This window comes from Neophocaena asiaeorientalis, unplaced genomic scaffold (assembly GCF_003031525.2).
Source record: "Neophocaena asiaeorientalis asiaeorientalis breed wild unplaced genomic scaffold, Neophocaena_asiaeorientalis_V1.1 scaffold114, whole genome shotgun sequence".
Lineage (NCBI taxonomy): Eukaryota > Metazoa > Chordata > Mammalia > Artiodactyla > Phocoenidae > Neophocaena > Neophocaena asiaeorientalis.
In genome coordinates this window covers 3369238-3382339 of record NW_020173116.1, presented here as the reverse complement: position 1 = coordinate 3382339, position 13102 = coordinate 3369238, and the positions used below count along the sequence as shown (strand labels likewise).

General features: G+C 40.1%; 1 protein-coding gene across 6 annotated transcripts in view; it reads right to left on the bottom strand.

Moving 5' to 3' along the window:
* KDM3A (lysine demethylase 3A) overlaps nucleotides 1-13102 on the bottom strand; it is a 56511-nt gene that overhangs the window by 39186 nt on the left and 4223 nt on the right. For all 6 annotated transcript variants that reach the window (XM_024743707.1, XM_024743708.1, XM_024743709.1 and 3 more), the window contains 6 exons: nucleotides 9001-9156; nucleotides 7667-7777; nucleotides 4655-4757; nucleotides 3833-3957; nucleotides 3153-3225; nucleotides 2960-3048 (listed from right to left, as the gene is read on the bottom strand). In XM_024743707.1, coding sequence (XP_024599475.1) covers nucleotides 2960-3048; nucleotides 3153-3225; nucleotides 3833-3957; nucleotides 4655-4757; nucleotides 7667-7777; nucleotides 9001-9156 — 657 coding nt within the window. The remainder of the gene's footprint in view (nucleotides 1-2959; nucleotides 3049-3152; nucleotides 3226-3832; nucleotides 3958-4654; nucleotides 4758-7666; nucleotides 7778-9000; nucleotides 9157-13102) is intronic.

Here is a 13102-nt window from a genome sequence, read left to right as displayed (position 1 = left end):
CACAATATACTGTAAAGGAAGCTACACAAGAGTACGGCTTTTAGTTTTTAAAAAAAAAAAAAAAAAAAAAAAAAAAAAGCCTCCACGGATATACAGGAAAAAGAAAAAGAAAAAAAAACAGGAGGAAGACAGGTATTCCAAAATGTGAATAGTGAGAGTCTCTGAAAAGTATGATTATGAGTGATGTTTCTTTTCTTTACCATGCTTTTCTGGGTTTCCTAAATATCTTTAAATGAGAATAACTTTTTTTAAAATGTAAGAATCTTTATTTTGAAAACAAGTGCAATATAAAAGGAGAATAAATTTTATAATTAAAAAAAGAATAATAATTTCTAAAACGTCAATACTCAGGTAAAAATTTACCATCTCCAAATTCCTTTAGAATGTGAAGATGACTAGGATAGTTCTTAAGAGCTGAAACAGACATTTTTTTAAACATCAAATTTATTTCCACATTTTAGATGCTGAAGTTAAGGCTCAAATAGGTTGAGGAACTTATCTCCCAACCAAAGTTCAGGCTTTTTGGGAAAACAGCTTCTACTGTGTCCCGTAATCAGTAGCACACAAACCTACTGAGCTGGACAGTATGCTGACAGAGAGCAAAGACACAAGCTCCCTGCCCTTCAAGAGCATGAGTCAGGAAGACAGGATCACTTACGTACGTAACCATATTTTACAAGCACCTCCTTCAAGGTTATAAATTTACTTGCTCAACTGCCTATTACATCACGGATAAACTTGACACTTTGAAGAACTGGCACCTTCCCCAACAGGAGGTCCCCACTGACCCCAGTCCTGCTTGTACCCCAGGTTGATTTCTCCATGATCCATCAGGATGCCATTTCCTCAGGTCTGGTCCCCACCTCACATAACATCACGTGGCTGGCTCTCCTTTTCATCTTACTGAATGTCTACAGTGATGCCTTCTCCAGGACAGGCAACATGCAATCAACTCCTCCAAACTGCCCTTTATCACCTCTACGCAAGACTGCTAACAATTTATCCAGAACAAAACCTGACAGGTTACCATTCTGCTCTGTTTCTCTTTCAGCTTCTAATACCATGGATTACTTGACAGTATCCCCTGTGAGTCTGCCTCTAAGAGGCAATAATCACTTGCCTGACATCCTCAATTTACAGTCCTTACTACATTACTTCCCCTTCATAAACTTTAAGGCAAAATGAAAAGGTAGTAATGCTAATTTCCGTAATTACCTCTTCATTCTTTCCTGAACCACCTGAGGTCAAGCCTGCATGTTTGGAAGGAAGACAGAGGTATCAGACATCCTGGTTTACAAAGTTTCTCATCAAGTATCAAAGTTCCTGTGCCCTGTACATAGGCTTAAGACTCAGGAAAGCCAATCATCTTAGCCACCCAGATTCTTTAGTATTTGTGTAGCATGTGCTTGCTTTGGTTCTAGTTGATGTAGTCCAGCCTGCCCTGATCCAGAGCCTTAGATGCATTCACTGACCCTGACCCATTCTCATGCCATCTCTCCTTGCCCTGCCCCCACCCACGCTCCAAAGTTCCCTCTACAATGCTGCCAACAATCTTAACAATATCCACTTGATCAATTTTAAAATTCTAAACTCCAGGGACTTCCCTAGTGGCCCAGTGGTTAAGACTCCGTGCTCCCAATGCAGGGGTCCCGGGTTTGATCCCTGGTCGGGGAACTAGATCCCGCAAGCCACAACTAAAGATCCCACATTCTGTAACTAAGACCTAGTGCAGCCAAAGAAATAAATATTTTTAAAAATAAATAAAATAAAATAAAATTCTAAACTCCAGCCTGGAGCAGAGCATCATAAAGGCGTTTTTGACAATTATAACACAGTAAACTTTCCATGTAACACAGTGCATTTGGATACCTAAGTTGTGAGAAAGGTAATCTGTACTGTAATAGGACCTAAGGATTCAACTCAATTAAAAAAGAAAAAGCCTTAAGTTTCTTTTTTTCCCCCCAGATTTCAAAATTTGACGCTGTCATTTATACCCTCCCTTGAGAAGTCTACCCCAGTCCCCCATCCCCTCATTAGGCTAGTCTGTCTAGCCTAATCTTTGGGGAATTCTGAATAAAATTGCCCCATTGTGTACACTGTGATGTCCTGAAGACATGTACGAGTAATTACAAAGCATAATAAATTAGGGAATTTGACCTAGTCTGGGATATAGGTTACAGTGATTGTAGAGATGTTAGGTATGGCTTCCTGGAGGAAGCAACATCACATCAGAAAGATAAATGGGAGTTAATTAGAGTGAAGCTAGGATTAGAAGAGAAAGGAGAACAGTGAGTCCTAAGGTTGGAGAAAGTATGAGGACTTGAAGAGCTAAAGAAAGCCAGCTTCTCTACAACAGGGAGGAGAGGGAAAAGCTGAGAGCCTTAAGTTTCTTGATCCAAATCCTATTTCAGGATAGAATTAAATCCAGTACTTGAACTCAACAGTGCCATTCACAGAAGCCTGTAGTTTTCTAGGCAGAAATTAGCAATGGCAAACCAACCACTTCCTTCAAAAAGTGAGTATGTTTTTTCACCCAATCATAAATGACCAATCAAACCTCTCAATTATTGAGGGGGGAGTCCTATTTCAACACCAAATCTACTCAGAATTCTAAGCTTCCTCCCCTCCTCTCATGCAAGGCATTCTTCTGATTTGACACACACAACTCAACTGATCTTCAAAAATACCTCCATATGGTGAAACTGTCAAATCTATTGACAATTTTCAGGAAACATCAAAACTAAAACCTTTTTCTTGACAAAAATAGTGAACCAGAAACTTATATTATCTCCATCTGCTTGAGTATAGAAATTACGGCCAAGATCTGGGACTAGCAAAGAGCAGACACAACAGCACAGAAGAGCAGAGCAGACAGCTTTATTACCACTAAACAAACTGGCCATGCACTGTAAGAGTTAGAGAAAGGTTTACACAAGTGACAAAAATAAATCAAGGTTACCTCAGAGCAAGATTTTGCTTGTTTGGAAACCAGGCTTCCATTATTCTCAGAAGATTTGCGTTTTATAGCCCCAATTCTTGTAGAATTACCTAAAATATTTAAAAACAGGTAAGTTGGTGTCCCTGTCTCTCTTAATGTGAGAAGGATAAAGGGGAAAGGAGAACAAAGATTTTAATCAAACAATGTATCTTACCACATGTCACAAAGTTATCATGTACAACTTCAACATGAATCAGTGATGGATCGACAATTTTCAGTGCTGGAATCTTAAAAACAAATAAATAAAGATACTAGGAAATTTTAAAATGCTCAGGAACACACCAGAAATTAGCTCTATCAACATAACAGTAGGGGCTTCTGGGACTTCCCTGGTGGCGCAGTGGTTAAGAATCCACCTGCCAATGCAGGGGACACGGGTTCGAGCCCTGGTCCGGGAAGGTCCCACATGACACGGAGCAACTAAGCCCGTGCGCCACAACTACTGAGCCTGCGCTCTAGAGCCCACAAGCCACAACTACTGAGCCCGCATGCCACAGCTACTGAAGCCCACGTGCCTAGAACCCATGCTCCACAGCAAGAGAAGCCACCGCAGTGAGAAGCCCACGCACCACAACGAAGAGTAGACCCTGCTCGCCGCAACTAGAGAAAGCCCGTGCGCAGCAGGGAAGACCCAATGCAGCCATAAATTAATTAATTAAAATTTATTTAAAAAAAACAAATAATAGGGGCTTCTTACATATAATTGCTTTTTAAACAGTTGTTTTTTTCTACTCTGATATTTTAATATAAAATAATAAAGGTGTTTAGCTCCTATAAGATACTATAATTCCTTTTTATAATTATCTTTCCCTGTCAAGTTATCATCATCCTTACCTCCTCACAGTTGACTTGAAGAGTTTTTGATGCTGGGTTTCCATTTACAATGGTTGCAGAAAACCACTGAGTAGATGGGTCCAAGCTATAAATTTTTACTTCTGAACCAACTAAGTTTTTGTCACCTTAAAAAATAAAAATTAAAAAATATCCTTAGAGCAATATGCATTATCTCCCAACAGCACCATTATCCAGGATAATCTTTTCCCAAGTCTTTAAAAATGCAGTAGACAAAAAGTAAACATTAAAAGGTACTGCTATAAATGCAAGAAGACAGACATTTCAGCAAAGCTAGGAGAAAATTTAAACTGTCTATTTTAAAGCTTCACTTTTCTATTGATTTATCTTAGACTTGCAATATATTTCTTCTAGTATTTGTATCAGACCATGTAGTATCAGATAACACACTGAGACATAACTCATTCTCCTATGCAGAGTTTTAGAGGATCCAAATTCAGGAACCTCAGCAAAACTGCTAAGTCTGATAAAATACTTACAATTGTGAAATTGACCAAGAAAATCATTAACAGTAAATGGCAAGATCAAGCTTACCAAATTAATGCTTTATTAATTTTATAAGACTGAAATTCCAAACATATCAAATTCCATGTCAAAATATAACTGAGCTTGTTTAATACCTACTTCACTTTTATAGTCTTCACATGATCCCTGAGCTCTCCAAATTTCAGAGGCTTTAGAATACATTACAGAATAAAGTCCTCCACTCATCTAGTTGCATGGGAAAAGCAGCAAAAGAATTTCTAACAAATTAGAATTTTTAATGAGCCAATGAGTGAGAAGGGCTAAAACATAGCTTCTTACCTTGTAAAAGATGGCTTTCATCCAAATGTTTCACAATCAAAGCTTGAAATTCTTTACTGACATTCTGATTATCGATAAGTGAAAGTCGAAGATTGTTTACATCCTGAAAAATGGAAAATCATTACATTTTAAGGTAACAAGAAGAGTTGTTTAAATTCCAGTGGATATTTCGATCAGTTTAGTCACAGGGATTAAAGTAGTGTCAATTAGCCATTTGATGGCAGCAAACCATTGCAACTCCAATGAATTAGACTGGTCAAATAGTAGGAAACCATCAAACCATCACAAATATAAGGCAGACAGAAGTGAAGCCACCCCAAGCTAAGAGCAAGACAGATACTAAGAGTGGCTCAAATTTTAAATATAATAAGCAAACAAACTAGCTAGTCAGTTCACGTCAAAAATACTCTGTATCCCAAACTCTATGGATTAGGGAAATCACAGCTCCAAATGCAAGGGGCCAAGGACACATACACAGGAATCACTTAGATCCAGTGTCAATTCACTGAAATTGCTGTTTTTCACAAACATCATTTCACACAGATTCATTTCCCCTAACTAGAATTCCAAATGCATTCTTGTTTACGAAGGGGGGCGTGGGGGGGAGGAAGGAAAAAATCTGAATGAATAGCGTTAAGTCTTCAGCTAGCCAGCTTTGAAACATTCAATTCTTGGCAGCTCTATTTTTGGCACTATTCCACAGTGCTCTGGCTTTGTGTATACACTCAGTTATGATAAATGTATACAGACTGTCAATAGGAGGAACCTGCCAAACCCAAACTGCATAGCACAGAAGCCCTTCCAATATCAGGCCTTCATACTTTTCTGCATGTGAAACGGGTACACAGTGGCCAAAATTAGTTCATCCATTTCTCCCATTGGAAAGAACAGTCTTTTAGAGAGGCCATGCTGGAAAAATTTCTTAAGCCAAATAACATCAGACTTGAACTAGGGGTTTCATAAGAGCTCAACATTAATAACCAGAACGGGCCGTGTGTTTTGTTTTGTTTTGTTTTTCATGCTACTGCAATTTCAAAAAATTTAAATGTGTTCTCCAATTCCTACTACAAGGTAAAATACCACGTCAGTGGGGCGGGCCACAAAGGGCTCTTAAATAAATAAAACTTACTGACCTTTTTCAACCTCAAGAAACAAAACTGAAAAGGTTAAACACATGAAAGATATGAAACAGAACTGTCCCGAAAACAATGCTAAGAAGTAAAAACTGCTCTACTGCTCAGTGAAGCAGACATCCACAGCCCCTGCTGTATGTTCCTTGGTCCTTAAGAGCAGTCATTCTGCCTTGTAATGTAGGAAAAATATCAAGATGCCTATTTGACATATAAAGATAACCCGTGTCTGCAATTAAGTAAAAGCATCTTCCTCTGTTCCGTTTACTAAACATTATAAAAGAGGGTTCAGAGTGTGAATCTTGTTTTCACTCACTTCGAGGACACGGAAGTAAAAGTAAGACTTGCATAGAGAAAAGTCAATGCCAAGGCCCAGCAATGGCAATGACTCTTGGTCCTAAACTGTCTTTCAGCAAATAAACTGGTTTAATTGTCCTACAGGCCATAGAAACAAGTCCGGTCACAAAACAGAAGTGGGTAAAGGGGATGACTAAGCTTCACAAATGACATATAAAAAAACCAGTGTTAGGGCTTCCCTGGTGGCGCGGTCGTTGGGAGTCCGCCTGCCGATGCAGGGGACACGGGTTCGTGCCCCGGTCCGGGAAGATCCCACATGCTGTGGAGCGGCTGGGCCCGTGAGCCATGGCCACTGAGCCTGCACGTCCGGAGCCTGTGCTCCCCAGCGGGAGAGGCCACAACAGTGAAAGGCCCGCGTACCACAAAAAACAAAAAAAACCAATGTTATCATAAGACCAACATTATTCCCAAGGTAGTGATCTGTGGCAGTAATCTGTGTGATCTTCCCCTCCCTCCCAACATTTTTACAATAAAGGAAAAAATCACACACGAGCAAGAACCAAGAGCCTAAATGTTGTGAAGAAAAAGGAGGGAGTTCTGCAAGCTAATTGGAAAGAATATGAATGAACACACACACACACACACACACACACACACACACACACACACACACACGATTCACACTGTTTGTGGTAGTTATGTTAAGTCACCACAAACACTGAATTAGTGAATACTGAACCATTCCTAGGGGAACGATGGGGTTAGGTTCCTTCAAGCCTCTGGTCACAATACTGTCGTCAACCAATCAATACATAACCTTGTTTTATGTGTTTCTGTTGAAAAACACATTATTTAGTATATATTGCTGCAATACTAACCTCGAACCCATGGCCACTATACCTCACGGCTGAATGAAGCTTATCTAACACATGTATTTTCTCCCTAAGACACATCTCAGCCTCCTTGCGCTTAGGAACACTAGAGAGCACTTCAGCACTGCCCCTGGGGCCATTTTAAAGAGTGAAATCACTGACGAAAAAGCACAAAAATGCAGTACTAAACAGACCTTGAAAAGGACGCTTGTTTACATGAGAAGAGAGGAAGTAAGAAGGCAGAATGTCACCTTATTCAACCTCAGCTGGGAACATGTGTCAGACAACTGAAAATTTTCACCACTCTGCACATGTCTGTGAATGACCATGAAAGCACCAAAGTACTGACTGGGGGGTTACAAATATATTTTAGCAAGTAAGCCAAGTTCTATATATATATATATATATATATATACACACAGATATATGTATATATATGAATGATAGTCTTAGAAATGATCTTCATATCACCTAGGTGTTTCTATACACACACACATCAACTGTAGTACGTTTGTCCTTCCAACCCCAAATAAACAGTACCAACCCAACGGCTAACGCTGAGCAATGATGTCTGACAGCTTAACTGCTCGTAAGATGGGTCCTTTTCTCTGTTAGATATCTGAATGAGGGCAATCAACATCAATGTGTTAGTTCTCATATTAAAGGAGTCTGTCTTTCTATTTTTGGGGTTTAATATTGTTTCCGTGTTTTACCTGTATAGGCTTTAAAAGGTCTTTAGAAAGAAATACTCTTTGTTGATCTCCTAAAAAGCGAACAGACGTTATGGATCCCAAACCAGCTTTGTCCAGCAGAGGTCTGTACATCTGAAACAGAAGAAGATGTTCTGGCATCGTAACTGCTGCAGCGTAATTCTGAAAACGGGGACTGGCAATATTCCATTCACGTGGAGAGAGATAAAGCCATTCAGTCGTTTATTTACTACCAGTACCTCAGTAATAACTATTCATGCAACCACAACAGGAGCACGTAATTTTTACCCAGAATCCATCATTTAAATGCGATACACATTTGAGAGTCATTAACATATAGGTCTGGGGCCACAGATGCATGGCTTCCCCCAAATTTATGCAAAATATTGCTTTATGTACATTTTTGTGGGGAGACAGGGCCATGTTTTTAGCAAATTTTTAATAGATGGGGGAAAAATACAAAGAGCAAAATACAACTTTAAACAAAACCCGACACCACTCAAAAATCTCCAGCAGCTCTTCTGACCCATGGGCAAAATCTTAACTTTGCTCATACGGGCATGCAGGCCCTTCACAAGCTGGTCAGCCTTTCAATCGTCCTCTTAGCCTTTCAACTATCCAATCTGCCCCTTCCTCCTTCAAGCCCCAGCTCTCAAATAGTCTGAACTGTCCTCTCTTGATCACTATTTTCCTTTAACTGCACCAGACTTATGGTGTGGGAATGGCACAGTCATATACTGACTGCTAGCATCTTTAAAGCCAAAGAAATATGAGCCAGAGGGAAACTTAAAGATCATGAGACCCAAAGAGGAAACCCTTACAGGGGCCAGGCAACAGCTACTTTTCAGCTTCAGCCTACTGCTGCAACAAGGAATTGCTATGAGGCTCCAGTGTTGCCATATCTTGCCATTTCTCCAAGAAAAACTGGAACTCTAGATTTTTAAGGACATTCTCTACATTTTTTAAATGTAGACAACTAATTTAGATTTTCTTAAAACACTGTGAGGGTCAAACCAAAAAGATCTGTATGTCTGTATGTATCTGCTGGTTCCTAACCACTGACCTAGACTAGACGTTCCCCACATGACCTCCACCTCCAACTTTTCAAGTGAAGAAACTGAGGCCCAAGAAAAGTCAAGGGTCAGAGTTGCAGGGCTCCTAGCAGGGCTGACAGGAGGTTCTGGGGGTTTTTCTGAATCTTCTACATTGTCATATCTCTGTACTATTATTTTCCAGAGGACCAAATATAGGCATTACGTATAGATTTTCCCTGTTTCATTCATAATGGGTGAAATACCCTCTTCTCAGGAGTTCAAATAAGCCCAAGTTTTACTCACTATCGCAGGCCACTGAACAATTCGCTCAGAAACTTCAGGAGACTTTCGTTCAGCCAAAACCAAGTTATGTTCCACTAAAAAGGCTCTCCTTAGAAGGCTGTAGACGTCTATCCATCTTCTCTTCCTCCAAGATTCCCCATCAAACTCCACACACACCTAAGACAAACAAAATTGAAGGAAAGCAGACTTGATTAACAAAAATAAACATGAAAAATGCCTAAGTTGAATTATACCCTCACCATTCTACTCGAGTCTTGTACCTGAATACGCCGCCCCCGACTCCTGCTCTCTTACTTACCTTTAAAACAATAAACTAACCAGATCTGTTAGAACCAACAAGCTTTGGCTCCCAAACCACTTTGGCAAGCAGAGTCAAGGGATACGGAGACCAGTCTCTGCCCTCAAAGTAACCTCTGGGAAGCCTTAACAAAAAAGAACCCCCATGTAGAAGGTTTTTACATATGTTAATTAGACATCAGAGCTTTGAGAATTCAAAGACAGAAATCTGAAACCCAAAGTACTTCTCGCAGGGCATTGTAATTCTATGTTGACATTGTCAGTGAGTTTAAGATGACCGCCCATCAACACAATCCACCACTGGCTTCTGAATCCCTCTGGTAGCAGTAGGACCAGGCGCTTTCAACACTTTGAGTTGAATAAACTGGGAAATTTACCACCGAGTTTGAAATCCAAGACAACTTTGCTACATATAGAAACAAGTAATTGATAAAGGACCCCAGAATTTCCCAAAACTACCTCTAACTTCTTACATGAAAATTAAACTACCTTTGAAATACTATTTTCCAAGTAACTATGAAGTTTTCTGCTTCTGATCTGCAAAGTACCGTTTAGCTCTAAAGTTAAAACCCTTATAATTTGTACAGATATTTTAAAACATAAAAAAAGAATTCAGTCCAAAAGTGGGTCTCTGACAGTAACCCATAAGTAGGAATCAGTCACAAAACCTTAAAAGTCATATAAATGTAACCAAACACCTTAGCTTCCTTAACCCATTATGAATACGCTACCGTTTCATTTACTCTAAGTCTTTTAAAATGTTTCTTATGTTTTAACTGAGATACAATAAACTCCCTCAATATTCAGTGTAAAAATCACTATTTTGGGCTTCCCCGGTGGCACAGTGGTTGAGAGTCCGCCTGCCGATGCAGGGGACACGGGTTCGTGCCCCAGTCCGGGAAGATCCCACATGCCGTGGAGCAGCTGGGCCCGTGAGCCATGGCCGCTGAGCCTGCGCGTCCGGAGCCTGTGCTCCGCAACGCGAGAGGCCACAGCAGTGAGAGGCCCGCGTACCGCAAAAAAAAAAAAAAAATCACTATTTTAATTTCATTTAAAAGCTCTCCTCTTAATAGAGTGATGTCTCATTTTTGGTTTCAAAGAATTAGTTAATAAATCTATCAACACTTCATAATTTCATAGGCAATCATATCTCCCTTTTCAACCTTTAACTTAAAAAAGTTTATTTAATTTCCATTTATTCATCAGAACCCAATTCAAAAATCCTTTCCTCAAGCCTTCCCTTACCAAAGAGCCCCTCTCTCTCCCAAGAGAAGTCCCTTGCTAATTGTACTCAAAACTCTGTACTCTTCTTTTGTAGCACTATTCCACATTTTGAATTATTTATTTGTGGTCAACTGATTGACATATTAAAAACTCTAATCGGTCAAAGTCTGTCTTCGTTAACTTACCATGTATTTCATCAGTCAGTACTCAAATACTTGTTGAATGAATAAATTTCTCTCTGAATTGGGCTCTTACCTTGTTTCTCTCATCCATTTGGAAGGCAGGAAGTTCCCAACTGATATACCACTAGCCTCAATCCCAAACTTTTCCAGTTTTATGGCTATAGACTATCAATCTTTAAAATCAGTGAAATTTGAGACCCATCCTATCCTTCTCCCCCAACCACAACATATGCACCCCTAATTTCCCAAGCAACTTCCCCTGAGAAGCTGCATATCTTCTTGGTATGGCAGGCTTTTAACCTTGCAGTTGTTACAGAATAAGTGTAAATGTGTTAAGCACCTACTATGTGACAAGGCCCTGCGTACTCCACCTTGGTTCTATGTATTCCATCACCATAATCAACCAGTCCTTCACATCGGGCTTCAGAGACTGCCCATCTTCCTTTCTGTTTGCCTAGCCACAGAATCCAGGGCTTCTGACATCTCCCCTAGTCTTTTTGCCCCACAGCACATCAACCTCAAACCCAACTTAGCTTTGGATGACAGTTTTCCCATCAACGTAGTGTAAGAGGAATGCACATCCACACACATCAGAATCAGAGAGATCTGGGTTTGAATACCAGCTATGTTGAAGCTTTCTTAGAATGATTTTACGTGCATAAAATAAAATACGTAGGATTACAAAGGAAACCAATTAACTGTACCCAGGTCAAAAAGCTAAGCTCTCTGAATCTTGTGTTCTGGTAGCTTCAAAATCAAAGTACTAAGACCCACCGTTCACTGAATTGTTACGTAGATTTTAAAGGCAATTTATGTTAAGTATCTGGCAAGGAGACTAGGTAGGTTTTTTTTTTTTTTTTTGCGGTACGCAGGCCTCTCACTGTTGTGGCCTCTCCCATTGTGGAGCACAGGCTCTGGACGCGCAGGCTTCAGCGGCCATGGCTCACGGGCCCAGCTGCTCCGCGGCGTGTGGGATCTTCCCTGACCGGGGCACAAACCCGTGTCCCCTGCATCGGCAGGCAGACTCTCATCCACTGCGCCACCAGGGAAGCCCGAGACTAGGTAGTTTTAAGACCTCCGTGGTAATTCAAATCTTAATTTATCAGAGTATCACTTCTTCAGTTAAGAATGGGAGGAGGAAGACTTCAATATGATTATCTAACATCTACTCAGAAAAAAAGTAATCTATGATCTTAAGTGGCTTCCCAAAACGTATGCAATATCACAGTTCTTATCATATCTATAAGCTATCTATAAAGCTTCTGATCAACCCTAAACCAAATTTTAGACAAGGTGCCTCTTTATATCTCAATTATTTTAATATAAATTTATTTATTTATTTATTATTTACTTTTGGCTGCATTGGGTCTTCATTGCTGCACACAGGCTTTCTCTAGTTGCAGCGAGCGGGTGCTACTCTTTGTTGCAGTGCACAGGCTTCTCATTGTGGTGGCTTCTCTTGTTGCGGAGCATGGGCTCTAGGCACGTGGGCTTCAGGAGTTGTGGCACACGGGCTCAGTACTTGTGGCTCACAGGCTCTAGAGTGCAGGCTCAGTAGTTGTGGCGCACAGGCTACGTTGCTCTGCGGCATGTGGGATCTTCCCGGACCAGGGCTCGAACCCGTGTCCCCTGCATTGGTAGGCGGATTCTTAACTGCACCACCAGGGAAGTCCCTATATCTCAATTTTTGAGTAATCTGAAAATTAAGTTTAGTTCTTTAAAAATAAATAAATTTAGTTTTTTAAAAATAAATAATAATACTTTGAAGTATTAGGTTGTGTTGGTCAAAACTTCACATTTAAAAAGATGACTTTTAAGGGGCTAAAAGCCTCTTTTACAGAAATTTCTATTTAAGAAAAACAACGGTAAGAATTCAAATTCAGGGGGAACTAATGTGATTTGACCAAGCTCCTGCAAAGTGACAGATACGACTAGTTCTCATTCTAAATGGTGTTCTTTCCTCCACCATCCCTTGGTCCACAAAGGAGATGTTATCTGTGCTGTCTGACTCCAAAGGCCAGAAAAAGGCCTATTAGTTACAACTTACTACTTATAATTTCCTATTTAACAAATAGGGCATTTTGTAAATACGTGCCTATTAGCTTATAAAATTTCTTGACCAGATGCTGGATATTTCAAGTTAATTATTTCAAGCTGTTCTTCCCAGAAAGATAAATCTCTTTCCTTTAAGATATATGAATTAATATTATCTAATCAAGCTAATCTCAAAACCTCCACTTTTAGTATACACTAATCTTACCTAAGTATATGATTTTGAAAACTATCAGAATGGCCAAGTAAAATGCTTCCAAGTTTAAAAGTAGGCACTTAGGGCTTCCCTGGTGGCGCAGTGGTTGAGAGTCCGCCTGCCGATGCAGGGGACGCGGGTTTGTGCCCCG